Here is a 19548-nt window from a genome sequence, read left to right on the forward strand (position 1 = left end):
AGCAATAGGGACCAGGCAAACCTCTGAGTTCAAAGCCAATCTGATCTACATTAGGGGGACCCAAGACATCAAAGGCTACATAGTGAGATCCAACATAAAAAAAAAAAAAAAAAAAAAAAAAAAAGAGGGACCAAAGCGAAAATCCAAAATCCAGCCTTTCTAACTCCCTGGTTTCCTCTCTGAAAACCCCCATGTAGGCCTACCAAACATACAAGGACTGTTCACCTGCCTCCCAAGGTAGGATCTGGGACCAGAGAATCCCAGTGAAAAGGGTAAATGCTAAGTTTAAAAAAGGGAAAAACATGCTGGGCGGTGGTGGCGCACGCCTTTAACCCCAGCACTCGGGAGGCAGAGGCAGGTGGATCTTTGTGAGTTCAAGGCCAGCCTGGTCTAGAGAGTGAGATCCAGGAAAGGCACAAAGCTATACAGAGAAACCCTGTCTCGAAAAACAAAAAAGAAAACAGTAGACAGACAGCACGTTGGCCTCTCCACCCCAGTACCTCACCCCTTTATCAGCCTTCTGTCCCAGAGCCTTAAGGCAGAAGTCCCTCAGATTCCCATAGAGGTCGGAAATGAGTTCCTTGAACTGCACATCATAGAAGAGATTGGCCCGGAAACAGGGAGTCTTGAAAGAGGCTACTGGCTGCTTCAAGTGTAGGGCAGCAAACACATCCTCTTGAACTTGTGGGGTGGCTGTAGCAGTCAGAGCCACACAAGGGGCATGTGCCAGGCGGGAACGTAGGGCACCCAGACGCAAATAGTCAGGACGGAAGTCATGTCCCCACTGGGAAACACAATGAGCTTCATCCACCACCAAGTAGGAGAGCAGGTTTCGGGACATGAGGGAATTCAGGGTGGGCTGGAAGGAGGCTGAGGCTGCCATCTCCGGGGTGATGTACAAAAGTTTGGTCCGAGGTTTGTCTCGCTCCAGGTCAGACAGCAGCGCCTTCCTCTCCTGTACTGACAGCTTTGAGTTCAGGGAACTAACTTGTACCTTCAAGGCCAGCAGGTGGTCTACCTGGTCCTGAGATTAGAGGGAATAACACAGTAGAGCATCATTAGCCCTCAGGACCTGGCAAGAAGCACAACAGCATCTCAACCATGGAATATGAAGCAGCCTCCTCCTACACTCCAATATGTCTTCTCTTTGCTCAGAAGAATGGATAGACAAATGGATGGGAGGACAGGCTTTGGAGTCAGGAAAACCTGGATCTACTGCTGGCTCACTTAACGGTCATATACTCTCTGATCCTCAGTTCATTCCCCTTCACCATATGTGCCCCTCACTCCCACCACAGTAACCACACAATAGGATTGTGACCAGAGTTCAATGAAACTGCTCCTCAAAGGTGACATGGTGGCATGTGCCTGTAATCTCAGCACTTCAGATGTAGAAGCAAGAGGATCAGGAGTCTGAGGCTAGCCCCACCTACATGGTAAGTTTGATGCCAGCCCAGGCTATAGGAGACCCTGCCTCAAAAGATAAAAAAAGAAAGAATGAGGCCAGGCGTGGTGCCACATGCCTTTAAATTCAGGAGGCAGAGGCTGGCAGTTTTTTGAGTTTGCGGCCAGCCTGGTCTACATAGTGAGTTTCAGGACAGCCAGGGCTACACAGAGAAACCCTGTCTTGAAAATAAAGAGGGGGAAAAAAGAAAAGAGTGAGTGAAATGGATGCACATAAAGCTCTTGGCGCAAAGCCTTGATGTAGTGAACTTCCATTAAGTATTACTGCTGCTCTCCGTTTCTCTACCCATGTGCAGATGGCTCCTAACCCATGGCTGTGCTTCCTCAATGCCACCAGCCCACCTGCAGGCACTAAATACAGCCAGAACATCTGCAGAGCAGATACTAACAAAGTTTCAGTTTCTCTCCATTTTTTTCTGTTGTACATCCCTGTATCTGTGCCAAAATAAAATATAACACCAGAACTCCCCTATATCAATTTAAAAAAAAATAAATTACTTATTTTATGTGCATTGGTGTTTTGCCTACATGTATGTCTGTGTGAGGGTGCTGGATCCCTGGGATTGGAGTGACAATTGTGAACTGCCATGTGTTGGTGGGCATTGAACCCTGGTCCTCAGGCAATGCTCTTAACCTCTGAGCCATCCCCCCCATATCAACTTATTGATCTATCCATATGTATCTTCTTTCCTGTTATGAGTATACATAGGAGAGGGAATGTATGCATGCATAGGTACAGTTGAATACTTTTTTGGACAATGAAAAATAGAAGGAAGGAACCTCAAGCCAGAATTAGCAGCACACGCCTTTAATCCCAGCACTCAGGGGACACAGGCAGGAGGATCTCTGTGAGTTCAAGGCTAGCTTATGTATATGAACTCAAGGTCAGCCAGGGCTGCACATTAATACCTCATCTCAAAAAAAGAAAAACAACAATGACAACAACAACAAAATCAAAGACATTGTGACTCACCACAATGATATGCACTAGTGGAGAACCCTACATTTGGGCAATAGAGAAACTCAGTATAGTTACCTAAGCAAATCAGAGAAAAGGGGCAAAGACCAAATAAAGAAGTGAAATTTCTTTAATTGTGTGTCATTTGCCTGAATGTATGTCTGTGTACCACATGAGTGCCTGGTGCCTGAGGAGGTGGTGAGCATCCATGTGGGTGCTGGGAATTGAACCCTGGTCCTTTACAAGAACAAGTGCTCTTAACCACTGAGCCAACTCTCTGGCCCAAGAAGTGAAATTTCTAGCTATAAAATCCCTTCTCTTCAAGGTGTGTCTGGTGGCACACACACATAGTTCTAGCACTCATGAGGTAAGGTGGCAGGAATGGAAGTTCAAAGGTAGCCCAGGCTTAAAACATCAAAACAAATGCCAGCAAGACGGAGCTACAGGTAATGGCGTTTGCTGCCAATCATGACAGTCTGAGTTCATCTCCTGCATCTGTCCATCCATATGGTGAAAGGAAGACACCCAATAAAAGATAAATATAATGTAGCAAAAATGTTTTTAAAAAACACATATGATACAAAAAAAAAAAAAAAAAGCCGGGTGTTGGTGGCACATGCCTTTAATTCCAGCACTAGGGAGGCAGAGGCAGACCGATCTCTGTGAGTTCGAGGCCAGCCTGGTCTAGAGAGTGAGATCCAGGAAAGGCACAAAGCTACACAGAGAAACCCTGTCTCGAAAAATAAAAAAAAACCATGTATGACATAAAAGTAAAATTAGGTAGGGGACACAGAGAACTAACAAGAGGGAGGGCAAAAAAAGGGTGGGGAGTATATTCAACATGCAGTCCACGCTTATCTGAGGTAGGGGAGTAAGGGAAGGGAATATATTCAACATGGAGTGCATGCTTATCTGAAAACTGAACCAAAAAGTGATCACAACGAACAAGCAAAACATTCCTTTCCTCGTGATCTTTCTGGGTTTTCCTGTTCATTCCCCCAAGACTCACCTGAATCAAGGCAATGAGAGGAGAGACTACAATGGTGATCCCTTTGGCCAACAGGGCAGGGAGCTGATAACAGAGAGACTTCCCTGCCCCTGTGGGCATGCACACAAAAACATCCTTGTCCCCTGCAAAGATAAGAGAACATTTCAATATATCCTGCCTGCTTTTACATGAAGGTTGTTAAGAAGTAATTTTTTTTTTTTAAAGAAGTGTATTCACCAACAGATGGCTACTGGTGGGGTGGGGTGGGGAAGGACTCGGTTTTCTTTAAGGGGCTGACCACTCAGGGTTTGACAATGCTCTAGTGACTATTTGAAGAGCACAAACTGGATTTTTCTTTCTTCATTTTTTTTTTTTCAGGGAGCCTATAAAGGTCGGGGGCAGACCTTGGAAGACTGGGAAGTAAGGGTAATCAGGTACATTTTGTGAAATTCCCAAATAACCAATCAAAATATTAAAATAAAAAAGGAGGGGCTGGAGAGATGGCTCAGAGGTTAAGAGCACTGGTTGTTCTTCCAGAGGTCCTAAGTTCAATTCCCAGCAACCACATGGTGGCTTCATAACCATCTGTAATGAGATCTGGCACCCTCTTCTGGCCCCTGGTGGCTGTAATCAAATGAAAATGTAGGAAAAGCACTTTGCTGAGTGTCTGCACATGGGACTGTCTCAGTATAACATTTATTCCCTTCCCTGCCCTTTCTATAAAGGGGCAAGGATCTTGGGAGACCTAGACATTCAGACAAACTGCTTCTAACAATGGTACCGTGATGGCTAAAGAAACTCCATTTTGTGCTAGGCATCCATCTTGGTACTTAACAGCTGCTGAGTTCCTGGAAGGTAAGTTCCCAGCAACCCTGACTCTGACTCCCACCCAGAAATGTAAGCTGTGGCATCTGCTTGTTATGATGGCTAGCTGCTGATTTGGCTTCTCTAACTTGTTTATGCAGACAGTCAAGGACTATGTTGAGGTCACCCTGACCATCTAATCTTGGCAGAGCATAACAGCTCCTGTGGATTTTGCCTTTAACAGCCCTTCCTTCACCCACCTCTAGGTGGCGCGTTTCTGATTTAGGTTAGAGATTGTGGCTCTGTTAGCAGTTTTAATTTGGCTAATTACAATCTAAATTGAGCCTGAGGGTCTTTTCTTGGTGGTCTCGAACTCCATAACAGTACTAAAAAAAATGGTCTACAAAGTGTCCAGGACATCCAAGGCTACACAGAGAAACCCTGTCTCAAGAAAATAAAATAAAATAAAAATAAAAATAAAAATAAAGCCGGGCGGTGGTGGCGCACGCCTTTAATCCCAGCACTCGGGAGGCAGAGCCAGGTGGATCTTTGTGAGTTCAAGGCCAACCTGGGCTACCAAGTGAGTTCCAGGAAAGGCGCAAAGCTACACAGAGAAACCCTGTCTCGAAAAACCAAAAAAAAAAAAAAATAAATAAAAATAAAAATAAAAAAAAATAAAAATAAAAAAAAAAAGGAGGCCGGGCGGTGGTGGCGCACGCCTTTAACCCCAGCACTTGGGAGGCAGAGCCAGGCGGATCACTGTGAGTTCGAGGCCAGCCGGGGCTACCAAGTGAGTCCCAGGAAAGGCGCAAAGCTACACAGAGAAACCCTGTCTCGAAAAACCAAAAAAAAAGGGGGGGGGGGGGAAGGAAGGAAGGAAGCATGCATGCATTCGGGAGGTAGAGGAAAACAGATCTCTGGGAGTTTGAGGCCAGCCTGGTCTACAAAGCTAGTTCTAGCACAGCTAAGCAGCCAAGGCCACAAGTGAGAACCGGTTCCCAAAAGTGAATGAGGAAAAAAAAAAAAAGGATTAAGTAGTCTTCAGTTGCTGGGATATGAGTGTTTGGATTAAACAGTCAGTGGTGGTTATCTGTTTATAAATATAGCATTGCCAGTTGTGGTGGTGCACGCCTTTAATCCCAGGACGCAGGAGGCACAGGCGGGCGGGTCTCTAAATTCAAAGCCTGCCTGGTCTACATAGCAAGTTCTAGGACAGCCAAGGCTACACAGAAAAACCCTATCTTGAAAAACAAAAATATAAACATAGCATTAATATGACACTATTGCTTCTACGTGGACAACCTCAGTACCCCGCCCCATCTCCAGCTTACAGTGTTATCGTTCTCTCCTCAATCTGGAACTCAAGCTACTCAACCTTCAGTGAGAGGATTACCTAGGTCGACAAGATTAGGCATTACTGCCACCCTTGCTACTACCTACATACAAGAACAAGAACTGGGGTCTAGGAACAGACTTCAAAGACAGTCTGTAGGTCCGGCTATGGAAAAAAAAAAACAAAAAACAAAAAAAAAACAGAACAAGTGTGGGTGGTTCTGCCATTAAAACTCCAAGTCTGTAGTCAGTCACGATGGCCCACACCTGTAATTCCAGTACTTAGTAATCCTGAGGCAGAAGGATCGGCTCAAATTTGAGGCCAGTCAAATGTACACAGGGAGTTACTGGCTAACCAGGGCTACACAGACTGTGAATAAATAAATACATAAATAAATAGAAACATATCAGCAATAAGCATCCCCTATCTTTGGTTGTGAAAGATTTCCAAACCAGTAACGGATCAAGGGTGAGGAGGTGGGAAGAAGAGTCAAGAGAGGGTGTTGTGTTTGTTACAGTGCTACTACAGTACAACCAGCAGCCTGCAATTCAGGATGTTACCTTTCACTACAGCCATGGTCGCACTCTCTTGTAAAGGTGTTTTAAAAGAATCAAATCCAAAGACTTTCTTCAGGGTGCTCCGGACTCGCCGCTCCCGGTCGAAGGGAGTGGAGAAAGGGTGGGCGCTCATCTTAGCAAAAAGCAGCAGCCAAAAGGTTAACGCAAAGGTAGTCAAAGGTTGTCACGAAAATGCTCCGTTCCACTTTAAAATGTAGCTAATGTTCCTCCTGTCATTATAACCTACGTTACACTTAAACATATCATTCCCATGCAGTAAAACTGAAGGTTGAATTGCTTCACGCAATATCAATCTATTCCTGGGGGCTTCTCCCTTAATGAAAACAAAACAAAACAAACAAAAACACTGAACTATCCCAGGCCAGTAGAACAGACCGAGAAACTGGACCACAACCTAAGCCCACAAACGTCTTCAAAACCGCCAGGAGAACTTGGAATCCTTTTTCTAAGGTCCTTGTTCTAGAAGCAAAGCCATAGCGACCATTCTTCCCCCCAGGAGACCGCCCCCCACCCCCACCTTCCTTCTTCTTCCTCTGAGCCCCCAAGTCAACAGCTTTCGCCCTTCATCATCGAATGCTTCCCCAAAATATCAGAGCCCAGGCTCTATTCGGCAGGCTCTGCTGCTTTTCAATGAACACTACACGCTAATTCAAACTCAGAACCCAACTCGCTCCAGAAGTCAGTGAAGTAAAAGCCGCAAAACCTTACTTCCGTCCCGTGCTGATGACGTCTCCAAGCGTCGGGCCTCGGGGGCGGGGTCATACCAGACATGGCTGTTTTGATTGGTTTTCATTCTGGCGCGGCGTCTCCTGGGATCCGGAAGAAGTTGGTTTTCCCGGACAGAAAGCGGCTTGTGAGTCATAGGCGTGAGCCACACGGCCCTGTGGGAATAAGATGGCGGGGAAGAAGAACGTTTTGTCGTCTCTTGCGGTTTACGCGGAAGATTCAGAGCCTGAATCTGATGGCGAAGCTGGAGTCGACGCTGTGGGCGGCGCGGCTGGTGAGGCTTGAGCCGGAAAGGGGGATCGGAGTCTGTTACGGTTAAAAGTGCTGCTTCTCTGGCGGGGTTTGAGGGGAAGAGATACTCATTGTGCTCCAGGTATCGGATCCTGGAACCCCAGAGCACAGTCGACGTACTGGGGCAGACAGAACATTAGAACCTCTAGTACGAATGATCTCCCTTTCTGCGAACCTCTGCCAGGCATCGTGCTGGCCTGAGGATGGACCAAGGGCTGCTGCGTTACTGTCTAGTCCTACTCGTCGTTCGATGGGGAGAGAGAGTAGTCAAGTGTACCCGGAGGATAATAAAACTTGTGTTTCGTTAAATTGGTAAATTTTATTTAAGAATAGGCTCTAAATGATTCGTCTTAGAGCTTTTAAAAGTACATGTCTCCAAAGTGTGTAATTCTGCAGCTCTAGGATAGAATGTGCTGGACATTCCTAAGCCTTTTAAGGCTCCTGGGTGAGTTTTCAAAGCCGATATAACAGTAATAATCCTTTTGCCCTCAGACTGGAAATCACAATGGGAACAGAATTCTTGAGTTGTTGTTTTGTTTTTTTGAGACAGGGTTTCTCTGTGTAACCACCCTGGCTGACCTGAAACTCGCTCTGTAGACCAGGCTGGCCTCGAACTCCTGAACAACTGCCTGCCTCTGCCTCCTGAGTACTGGGATTTATTTATTTGTATACAGTGTTCTGTCTGCATGCTTGTCTGAATGCCAGAAGAGGGCATCAGATTTCATTATAGATAGGACCTCTGGAAGAGCAGTCAATGCTCTTAACCTCTGAGCCATTTCTCCAGCCCGGGAACAGAATTCTTAAAGGAATAGAGAGCAGATTATCTGACATACCTGAGCTTTAGCTCTCTTTTATCTGGAAAGTAGGGGTAAAACAATAAGGAAAAAAGTCTTGTGCATAGAGTGCATTTTTGAGGTTGCATATGACACAGAGATGTGTATGTCAAAACAAGTTTAAGCAACCTGCTAGACTGCTTCAAAGAGGAGAAGGCTTCAACTAGCCTAACAAACTGACAAAACATAGATTACTCTTTTCCATCACTGCTGGGAGTCAAACCCAGGGCCTTACACATCTTAGCAAACTCTCTACTGCTTAGCTACATTCCCAGCCTCTGTAAAGAAGTTAGAACCCAAATTTAATGTTTGATTTTCTTTCCCCGTGTGTGTGTGTGTGTGTGTGTGTGTGTGTGTGTGTGTGTGTGTGTGTGTATGGCATGTGGCTATGCATGTGAGTTCAGGTCCCCAAAGAGAGCAGAGGCACGTATCAGCTCTTCTGAAACTATAGTTACAGACAGTTGTGAGCTGCCTGATAAACTCTGTCACACACACAAAGATCCACCTGCCTTTCAAGGGCTAAGATTAAAGGCATGGGCCACCACACCCTGTGCATTATGCACTCATAGCTGCTGAGCCATCTCCCAAAACCCCTGTTCTTGTTTGTTTTGAGACAGGGTTTCTCTGTGTAGCCCTGGCTGTCCTGGATCTCACTCTGTAGACCAGACTGGCCTCGAACTCAGAGGCCTGCCTGTGTCTGCCTCTCCAGTGCTGGGATTAAAGGTGTGCGCCACAACATGGCCTCAACAGCCCTGTTCACAATTTGGTCTTTCTAAGTGCAGAATCTAATCTGGGCCTGTAGTCACTTGCCCGAGACTTAGGTTCCCTTTTTATCTTCAGGAATAATCTTGGCTATTCAGTTTTCAGAAACATGTTTGCATCCCCTCCCCCATCATCATTCTCTCCCTCCTCTCTTTCAGAAGAGAAAGGTGGCTTGGTATCCGACGCCTATGGAGAAGATGACTTCTCTCGCCTAGGGGGTGATGAAGATGGTTATGAAGAAGAGGAGGATGAGAACAGCAAGCAGTCGGTGGGTAAATCTTCCAGATCCAGAGCTGTTTAAAACAGTATTCCATTCCATAGTTAACTCTGTCCCTTTTTCCCTATTGTTTGGAATCAGTTGGTACCAGTTGGGGAATGTAGCTCATGGGAGAGTGCTTTGCCTAAGCATGTGAAGAGCTTGATCCCCAGCATCACAAAAAGAAAAAGTTGAATTTGTTGAGTAAAAGTAGTTCTCTTTGAAAACTAAGTTGGTTTTTTACCTGAACCATATTGTAGTAACTTTTGAATTGAAATTTGGGATGAGGGTGTGTGTTTTGTTGTGTTTTGTTTTGTTCTGTTTTGTTTGAGACAGGGTCTCATGCAGCCCACTCTGGCTCCAAACTTGCTGTGTAGCCTTGAGCTCCAGACCCCCTTGCTTCAGTCTCCTGGGAGCTGAGGTTGTAAGCATGAGCCACCATGCCTAGCTTGGTTATTTTCTGTAACCTAAGAATCAATGGGTGTCTTATGCTGGTTTGTGAGTTTAACTAGTCTTCCTACTTGTATAAGTATGTTCATCCTTATTAGTGTATCATTTACATGTCTATAAGCAACTTTTATTATTTTTAATCTTGCTTAACACTTCACTTTCTAACGAGGTAAGGAAGGGAAGTTACTTTGTTATCGTCCACTTTGATTCTTGTGTTATATTTGACTTGGTGTTTTTGTCAGGGTGACCCTGGTTCTTGATCACTAACTTTCCCTGAAGTTCAGTAGGTGCAGATAACGGTAAAAGGAGAACTCTGTTCTCATTATCAAGAAGGATTCCAGGACACACGACCCCTCGAGCAGTACAAATCAGAATTTTAAAGTTTGAAAGGGAAAAAGGCAAGGAAATTCAGGCTGTTGCTTAGCACAAGAAGACATCTGAAGTGGAGTTTGGGTATTGAATATGGCCACTTAGAAGCAATGTTCATTGAAATGCTCATAACATACTTTTATTTTTTGTTTGAGTTTGTTGTTACATGTTATTATGTAAATGTTAGCATTAAATGCTTTCTAACTAAGTACAGTAGTCTGTGCCTACAATTCTAGCATTCAGAGTGCTAAAGCAGGAAGAGTGAAGATACCAGAGTATACTCCTGTCTCAAATAAATAAGTAAATAAATAGAAATGAAGACTGGGGGTGTAGCTCAGTGGTACAGCTATAGCACTTGCCTAGCATTCACAGGGCCCGGGGTTTGATCCCTAACACCACATAAAAACAAAAGCAAATAAAACATTCACTGAATGTATTTTTTATTCTCTTTTGTGAGGGTTTTTCATGCCTTTAGCCCCATTCATTAGTGATAATTCAGAGTTAAGTTGCTTAGAAAATTTGTGGGCTAAGGAAATCACTCATTTGGTAGAGTGTGTGTAGCGTGGATGAAACCATAGGGTTGTTCCTCGGCATCAACTACATATATCAGCCATGGTGGTTCTTCGCTCTTCCTGCTTTAGCACCCTGAATGCTAGAATTGTAGGCACAGACTACTGTACTTAGTTAAAAAGCATTTTAATGCTAACATTTACATAATAACATGTAACAAAAAAAAAAACAAAAAATAAAACCACCATGGCCTATAATCCCAGCTCTCAGGAGGTAAAAGAATGAGGATCAGGGGGCTGGAGAGATGGCTTAGAGGTTAAGAGCACTGACTGCTCTTCCAGAGGTCCTGAGTTCAATTCCCAGCAACCACATGGTGGCTCACAACCACCTGTAATGAGATCTGGGGCCCTCTTCTGGCCTGAAGTCATACATGCTGTATACATAATAAATATATAAATAAAAATCTTTAAAAAAAAAAAAAAGAATGAGGATCAGAAATTCAGAAATTCATGGTCCTTCTTATCTAGAAGGTAGGAAGGAAGGCAGGCAGGCAAGCTTTGTTAAGTTCTTTGGCTTTTCTTAAATATATATGTGCTGCCTCAACATCCAAAACTGTTCTCTTTAATGCATTTATTTGCATGTATGTTTTTAAAATATTGACCTAAATTTACTTTTTGTCACCTTCAAGCTGATATTTTAGTTTAAATAAAAAAAAAAACTCGCATCAAACCCCAATATGGACAGTGGGAACTATGTTAGCATTTTGCGAATCCCTCTTTGATTGTTTAGTTGATTGATTTTATTTAAGGAAGTTGTGTAGGTGGCATTATGAGCCTTTGATTCACTGGGACCACCCAGGGCACTTGTCTCAAAACCGTCAGTGTGGTTTGTTCACACTTAGATGCTGTTTGTATTAACATCCCGAGTGCTGTGTCTTACTTAGGTTAAAGTGTAGTAGGTTGTTCCACATCTGCTTCTTAGCTTTTGACCTTAATTGCATTTGTGTTCGGTGGAATTGTAGGCTTACTTTGGAGAATTCAATACCCCCATGGTTTTGACTCAGGCAGACCATATTTGGGTAAGAAGGAAGACTGGAAACAGTGGATCAGTGACAGTAATGTGAACACCCAAAAGGCTGTGCCTTGCCCTTTAGTCCTCAGTCTCGGGTCACATGGTCTGATGATTTGATACCGCCTTTCCATATTCATGTTAGTGTCACTGCTGCTGGCTTGAGGTGCTGGTGTCGCAGCATGTAGGTTCGATGGCAGTCTAAGCAATTGTGGGTATGAATGTCCGAGAAGTGGTAAAAGAGTTCATCATCCTGGCTTTAATGATTGCAATTTGCCTTTTGGACACTGGGACCTGGCCTGGCATTGTGGAACCTGTTGGATCTCCCCTCTCTTTACATGATTTTTTTCAGGAATTTTTACTGATGTAGATGATGGCACACTGATTTCGAGCTACTGATCCCCCCGCCCCCGCCCCCAGAACGTCTCCTTTTCCCTTCTCTTTCTCTAGTTCTGGGTTGTGCGGTAGGGAAGGGTTCTTGGTGGGATGATCCAGGCAGGGTAGACAGGCTGTTTGCTCCAACCACTGGTTATGTATGTAAGACTCTCCCCGCCCACTCCTTTTAAGTTTAATCCTCTAAATTCTTTGTCTTGTAGGAAGATGACGATTCAGAGACTGAAAAACCTGAGGCTGATGACCCAAAGGTATTTGGTGTTGGCTTTGGTGGGGTGGCTGGATTCAGTTAAGACTTTGAACGCCCTGACCCAGGTCATAGGTCAGGTCAGGATCTGCCCCACTAGCACACAGAATGTGGATATTTCCTGGGGTAAATCCAGCTTAATGAAGAACCTTAAGGCCACTAGGAATTCTTGAAGCCTTGGACTTGAGATCAGCAATCCAAGATACCTGTCTGGACCCTATAACCCATGTGTGCTCTACAGCCAGTGTATGACTTTGTGGGTTAGATGAAGGAGTGTTTCTAGAGTCAAGGCATAGGGCTCCCTTGTCTATTGTGGTTTCTCTCAGAGAGTTCTGAGAGGGTGGGATCAACCTGAGGCCTCGCCAGAGTTGTTTAGTCTGTCTCGTTCTCCCAGGGATGTGCCCTAACTCTCAGGGAAGCATGCAGAATTGTCTTTTTTGAAACAGCATACCTATTTCTCCGCATAGGTCTGTCCAGTAGCAGTTGAGAATAATTAGCAGTGATTCTTGTCACAGTCCTTAATAAGCCTGTGGTAACAAAGGCCCAGCTGCTTGCTGTGCACTGGGTATTGGATATTTTTTGCAGAATCATACTTTGATACAAACATTTTCCCCCAAAGAGTAATCCCATGGAGGAATAGATAACCACCTTTTACAAGGCAAACTGCTCTGAAACCAGCCAAAACCTTCAAGGTAGCATAGTGAAATTTAGGAAAATTATGCCCAGTTGTAATATAACACAGTAGTCTGTCATTATCAATGGGTGATTGATTGGGGTTGCAGTACACCCCACTTTCATGCCCTGTAGACACCCAAATCTGTAGCTTCTCATGGACTTTATTTGAAGTGGTATATTTGCATATCACTTAGGGGAATGCTTCTGCTAGTTTCAGATCATCTCAAAGCTACTTGCACTACCTGGTACAGTAAATCATTGTTACACTGCATTGTTCAGAAATTGATAAAAATCTACTCTTGTTCAACACAGATGCAATTAAAAAAAAAAAAAACTAAAGCCACAGTTGCTTGAATTCATAGATGTGAAATCTGTAAACATGAAGGGCCAACAGTTTGAAAATACAGCTTGAGCCATTCCATAGTGGGACTGATTCTGCCATTGGATACGGCTGTACAGCCATTGGCATCAACTCAGAAAGGCTGCAGAGGATGCAGATAACACGTCTTATCAAGGAAGCAAATTTGGGTACCAGCATGCATGAGTGGACCCCAGAAACTAAGTGCAAACTACTTTCTTTCTTTTTTACTTGTTTGTTTGTTTGTTTGTTTTTCGAGACAGAGTTTCTCTGTGTAGCTCTAGTTGTCCTGGAATTCGCTCTGTAGACCAGGCTGGCCTCAAACTCACAGAGATCCACCTGCATCTGCCTCCTGAGTGCTCAGATTAAAAGTGAGCCACCACCACCTAACTGCAAACTGCTTTCTATGCAGAGTGAAAAACCCAGGCTAAGAACTGGCCTGGCAGGATCGTATGGAGGACCTATAGCCCAAGACTAAAGGCCACCTGGAGAAGTACTTGGCTGTCTAAACAGCAAATCCTTGAGGAAACATTTGTGAGAGAGGGAGCCTGTCAAACTCAAAAGACTTACTGCTCTGTGTAAGAGCAGTTAATAACAAATAGGACACACACACACACACACACACACACACACACACACACACACACACGGAGAAAGAAGCTTAGGAAGATTGTAAATGTGTCTTTTGTGGTCACCTTCCCCTTTCTCATTCCCACATCAAAGTTGGAAAAACTTGGTACATGGTCTTGGTCTTGGTCCTTAGCAGGGTCTAGTGGCTCACTCTTAAAACCCTAGCACTGGGAAGGTTGAATTGAGAAGACTGGGGAATTTGAGGCCAGCCTGGGCTACAGGGTGAGATCCTGTCTCAAACAATATAACAACAACAAAAAACAACACACAAATAGCCAGGTGGAGTGGGACACACCTGTAATTTCAGCACTCGGGAGACACAGGCAGGTAGGTCTCTGAGTTTGAGGTCAGCCTAACTTACAGTGAGATCCACAAAGGAAAAGGTGTAGACTCATTCTTTGACAATATTGTATCCTGGAGCTGGAGAGGTGGCTCAGTGATTAAGAGCACTAGCTTGTTTTCCAGGGGTCCTGATTTCAATTCCCAGCACACCACAACCAACTAATCTCATGGATACAATGCCTTCTTCTGATGTGCAGACAAAATATACATATACATAAAATAAATAAATAAAATCTTTTAAGTAAATAAGTCAAAGTGGGTCTTCCCACTTCAAATGACAATACTGTATCTCATTCAGTCATTTGAATTTCAACTCTTGCTGTGGAATGAGTTTTCATGGAAGTGACTCAGAACACAAAATTCAGCCCTAAGAATAACTTGATTTAGTTCTTTGGAGGGTAGCTATGGACAGCTTAGCAGTGAGAGCCTATCAGCTTGGATGTCCTGCAGTCTGCAGTAGCTGTCAGAAGCCCACCTTCAGGTGTCTTAATGGCATCCTCAAGGACCAGAAACTGTCCCTACCAGTGACTTCACAATATTCCTGCCTCTGCTTTCTTCCTGCTTGGGCTGACATCAGACTGTCTTCAGAGCTTTTTTCTAATACGTCTAAGTTTTGTTATGTTTTGCTTAGGTTTATTTATATTTTTATGAGTACTCGCGCGCGCGCGCGCGCGCGCGCGCGCGCGCGCACACACACACATTTACACACACACAGTGTATGGGTGGGTGCCCCCTGATGACAAAAGAGGTCTCTCGTTCTGAAACTAGAGTTACAGTTGGTTGTGAGCTCTCATATGGGTGCTGGGAATTGAACTAGGGTCCTCTGTAAAAGTAGCACAAGTGCTTGTAACCTCTGAGCCATCTCTCCCACTCTGTTGGATTTAAGTTTTATTTAAATTTATATGAGAGTTTGTTGCTCTAAGCTTTTGATTTGAATAATTCCAACAGAAGGATGTGCTGCTGGCACAGATCTTTAGTTTTGTCATGAGTTGCTGTCAGGGCCCCAGTCCACTAGATGGAGCTCTCCTCCCTGCTTTTAGCTTGTTCTGTAGGGTTCTCAGAACATTTTGGCTTCATGACACAGCTGAACTTGCATGTTCCAACGAAAGCTCGTTGTATAGATTGATATCTTAGAAGTTCAATCTGAGATGCAGGCTGGTGCATCTGTGACCGCAGGACTAGGGCAGGATGGAGACAGACAGCCTTAGAGCTCATTGGCCAGTCAGTCTGGCCAGTTGGTGAGTGCCAGGTTCAGTGAAAGACCTCCTCTCAGAAAATAAGTGGAGAACAGTGAAGGAAGACACGAGGCTTCTACCTCTGACCTCCATGCTTGGGGAGAACCGATAGTCAGGTTCTTTTGTGAAGTTGGGAGGGAAGGGCGGCGGCAGCCAAGTGCAGACCTGAAACAGCGCAGAGCTACATGGACGAGGTTTGCCATCACATAGTCAAGAGCTTTCTGTCATCTCTGGCCGGAGTGGTTTCATAAGGTAGTATCTCACTGTTTGAGAAGTTTCTTAGAAACATAAAACGGATTTGTCATTGATGCTCTAGTTGGTGGGTGGCATTGAGGTTAGACTAAATCACCAAAGGGCCCGAGCCTCCCAGGAGAGGACTTGGTTATGGTAGAAGACAACATTGAGAATTTTCTTGCTGCTATTAGCTGTCTTTAAAAAAGAAAGAAAGAAAGAAAGAAAGAAAGAAAGAAAGAAAGAAAGAAAGAAAGAAAGAAAGAAAGAAAGAAAGAAAGAAAGAAACGAGCTGGTGTGGTGGCTCAAGCCTTTAATCAGGGGACAGAGGCAGGTAGATCTTTGAGTTCCAGCCAGCCTGCCTATATAGCAAGTTTCAGGGTTACATATTGAGACCCTGTCTCCAAAAACCAAACCAAAAGAATACAAAAGGTACCAAGACTAGAAACTCCATTTTTGTTTGTTTTGCTACTTTTTTATATTTTAAATTTTTATTATTATTGTATGTGTGTATGGCTATGGTGGGAGGGGACATATGTGTGTGCCATGGTGCATATGCAGAGGTCAGAGGACAACTTTGGAATCAATTCTCTCCTTTCTCCTTTGCATGTGTTCTGGGGATCAAATGCAGGTCATCTGGCTTGCACAGCAAGCATCTTTGCCCTGGAATCCATTTCCTTGTCCTGTTCCTCTGTTGTGTGAGACATGGTCACTGGGTAGCACAGGCTGGCCTCAGTCTGCCGTCTCAGCCTTTGGATTACTGGGACCACGGTTATACACTACCACAGCCAGCTGAAACCTCTGATGTTTGGAGTTGCTATCGTGTGCAGAGTCTCGCCTGGGGGAGTCTGAGTAAGATGGTGACTCCAGGCCCATCTGTCTTTAGTCTTCATCAGTCTGAGACAGTGGGGACTGTGCTCTGCAGGTACCGAGTTTGTCACGGATAGAGAAGAGGAGGCGCCTCGGCATCCAGCAGAAACTAAGTGTTTGCTTCTAAGATTCCATTGGCTTCTTGGAAGTTTCTGCCTCGCCTCCTAGGTGAGCAGTCTGGCCCTTATATGCTTTCATCCCCCAACAGAAGGTGGCGCTGCTGTCCTAGAAAAAGTCAGACCAGCAGTGGCAGGCCTCTGGCAGCGCCGCCGCATCAGGGGCACCTGATGGCTCCGATATGTCTTCTATCCGTGTGCTCTTGGTACATGAGCACCCCTCTGTGCCGCTCTCCTCTGTCCATGCTTTGCCTCCATGGCTCTGGAACATTCTCCCTTGTTTATTTTCCCTCCACTCCTTCAGTTCCTGTGGATAGAGGTATTTCCACTTACTGTCTGTGGCACACCCTTCCGTTGAAAACAAACGGATAGTTGACCTGGAACGAGAAAGATGAAGTGGCCCGCTGCCAGCTGTCAGGGAGGGCCTGAGTTTGCTGGTTCTCTGAGGTCTTTGGTCTAGGCTCTGTGCTGGGTAGCTCCTGGCCTTTCTAGGAGCTAACACTGAGTAGGAGAAATTGTTGTGGCATTTTTGAAAGAGGTGTGTATGGTTCCAGTTAAATCAAAAGAAAACATTCTTAAAATGCTAAGAGCCAAAGCTGGGTGTGGTGGCTAATTTTTAGAAGACGAAGGCAGGAGGGTCAAACTGGTCTAAACAATAAGACCCTGCCTCAAAAAAAAAAAAAAAAAAAAAGATTCGGCCGGACATGGTGGCATACACCTTTAGTTCCAGCAGAGGCTGGTGGCTCTCTTAGCTCCAGGCCAACGGGAACTCCGCTGTCGAGCCCTATCAAAAGACTAAAATAACAAGATGCCATGAGAGTTAGTAACAGCCTTGTAGCTGGACGGCCTGGGTGGCTTGGCTTCCCTCCAGCCTGGAGCCCAGACACACACAGCACTTCACCCAGCCCGTCAGGACTGTGCTGCCCACTTTGCAGGGTCTTTTTGTTTTGTTTTGTTTTCTGTTTTTCGAGACGGGGGTTTCTCTGTGTAGCTTTGCGCCTGTCCTGGAGCTCACTTGGCAGCCCAGGCTGGCCTCGAACTCACAGAGATCTGCCTGCCTCTGCCTCCCGAGTGCTGGGATTAAAGGTGTGCGCCACCACCGCCCGGCCTGCAGGGTCTTAGAGGTGAGGGCAGGGAGGGGGTCCAGAGCACTTCTCCGAGAGTGAAATGAAGCCGGTGGCCGTCGTGCAGCGCAGCTGTGGACTGTAACACAGGATGAAGGCGTCCTGTAGAGCGTGTGTTCTCAGCTCACTGACTCTGAGCCTCGGGAGTTTTGTTTACATAGCTCCCGGACAAAGAAATGCTTTACAGTTCCTGTCTGAAGGAATTAGCCACAGACTCTAAGCATTACTGCTCTCACAATGCAGTTGCTACTTGGAAAACACACATGTGTGTGAGGTATCCGGTAGATGTCAAGTGTTTCCTGTAAGAGCTGTAAGTATCCTGTGGCCCGTTCGTTTATGTGTTGCTGTAGGACTCGGTGCTCTGTTGCACAGGTTGAAATCTGCAGTGGTAGACTCTCCAGTTGGGCTGAGGGTGATGTAAGTCCCTCAGGAGGGCCAGCTCAGCCATGTGAGTGGGTCTCTGCCTCCACCCTGAAGTGGTCTGTGGTTCCTGGTCACTGAGTGTACTTGAGATTCACTGTAGATGGACTTGTATTGTGCAGACATGTCTCAATAATGCTTTCGTTCTTTCTCCTCTTCCAAGTCATTGCTAATAAGTAATGATCCTTTAAATTGTCTTTTTAAATACAGTTGTGGGGGTGGGGGTGTGCACATGAGTACAGTGCCATCGGAGGCCAAAAAGCGGCGTTGCGTGCTCTGCGACACTGATACGTGCTCTCAGCCACTGAGCCGTCTGCCCCATACTGTTGATCTTTTGAGTGTCTTCACGAAAGACCAGCAGAGTGAAGGCTGCCTAAGGAGCTCATTCCCAGGAAGGTGGTGGTAACGGTGAACCTCAGGCAGAGCAGCAGCCGCCCCCAGTCACACGGGGGCAACAGGTGAAATCTGTGTTCTCTGTTAACCACACAGGCCGGGACTGCAGTTGTCGGCTTGTGCATGCTCTCTGCAGAGCTACAGGCTTTCCTGGCGGGGCTCAAGGTGGGCTTTCTATACCATTCAGGACTCTGAAGTCTTAAATTGAAGGTGACAGTGGAGGGTGTGATGTGACCACCGTCCATTGGGCCTCATTGAAAACAGGCCATTTGGGTTGTTTTGTTCATTTTTCAAGACAAGGTCTCACTATGTAGCCCTGGCTGTCCTGGAACTCACTGTGTAGACCAGGCTGGCCTCGAACTCAGAGATCTGCCTGACTCTGCCCACCCTCTCACTCCCCGCCACTATGCCTGGCTTGAAAACAGGCCATTTGTGTGCTTTAGTTCCTGTGCTTTTAGTCAACCCTGAGAACTAAGAACTCACAATAGGAAAGCAAGTGACTTTGGCCTTAAATCTGTGTGATTAGTAGAGCATAGTGGCTCGAGGCTGTAATCCCAGGACTCAGGAGGCTGACACAGAAGGATGCCATGAATAAGAGCGCAGCTTGGACTACATGGTAGATTACAGGTTAGCCTGGTCTACACAGTCTATCTCAAAGACGCAAACAACCTTAAACTTAAAACTTTAAAAAAAAGGGGCTGGAGATCTGGCTCAGAGGTTAAAGAGCACTGGCTGCTCTTCCAGAGGTCCTGAGTTCAATTCCCAGCAACCACATGGTGGCTCAACCATCTGTAATGAGATCTGGTGCCCTCTTCTGGCCTTCAGGGATACATGCAGACAGAACACATAATAAATAAATAAATCTTAAAAAAAAAAAAAAAAAACTTAAAAAAAAACAGAATTGTATGATAAGTAAAGCAGTAAACCTATATACGTGTGCAGTCCAAAGAAAGGAAAGAAAGAAAAAAGAAAAGAAAGAAAGCTGGACACCATGGCTCACGTGGTAGTAATTCCAGTGCTGAGGCAGGCCCGCCTGGGCCACAGTGTGAGACTCTGCTTCAAGAAGAGATAGGAGAGGGCTGGAGAGATGGATCAGTGGTTCAGAGCACTGGCTGCTCTTGCGA

General features: G+C 45.4%; 2 protein-coding genes across 5 annotated transcripts in view; one reads left to right on the top strand and one right to left on the bottom strand.

The window, feature by feature from the left end:
• Nucleotides 1–6864, bottom strand: part of Recql5 (RecQ like helicase 5) — a 42043-nt gene extending 35179 nt beyond the window's left edge. The window contains exons 1-4 of one of the 2 annotated variants that reach the window (XM_042283117.2): nt 6834–6864; nt 6108–6237; nt 3432–3553; nt 506–1024 (exon numbers count right to left, since the gene is read on the bottom strand). In XM_042283117.2, the coding sequence (XP_042139051.1) occupies nt 506–1024; nt 3432–3553; nt 6108–6237 (771 nt within the window). In that variant the 5' untranslated portion in view covers nt 6834–6864. Of the gene's footprint in view, nt 1–505; nt 1025–3431; nt 3554–6107; nt 6649–6833 lie in introns of those variants that run through there. The other variant, XM_006993639.4, reaches the window with a different exon arrangement.
• The window catches only part of Sap30bp (SAP30 binding protein), a 33578-nt gene continuing 20819 nt past the window's right edge, over nt 6790–19548 (top strand). Inside the window, exons 1-3 of one of the 3 annotated variants that reach the window (XM_006993640.4) lie at nt 6790–7125; nt 8896–9005; nt 11987–12034. In XM_006993640.4, the coding sequence (XP_006993702.1) occupies nt 7020–7125; nt 8896–9005; nt 11987–12034 (264 nt within the window). In that variant the 5' untranslated portion in view covers nt 6790–7019. Of the gene's footprint in view, nt 7126–7477; nt 7588–8895; nt 9006–11986; nt 12035–19548 lie in introns of those variants that run through there. The other 2 variants (XM_042283120.2, XM_015987134.3) reach the window with 2 other exon arrangements.

Source organism: Peromyscus maniculatus, chromosome 8 (genome assembly GCF_049852395.1).
Source record: "Peromyscus maniculatus bairdii isolate BWxNUB_F1_BW_parent chromosome 8, HU_Pman_BW_mat_3.1, whole genome shotgun sequence".
NCBI lineage: Eukaryota > Metazoa > Chordata > Mammalia > Rodentia > Cricetidae > Peromyscus > Peromyscus maniculatus.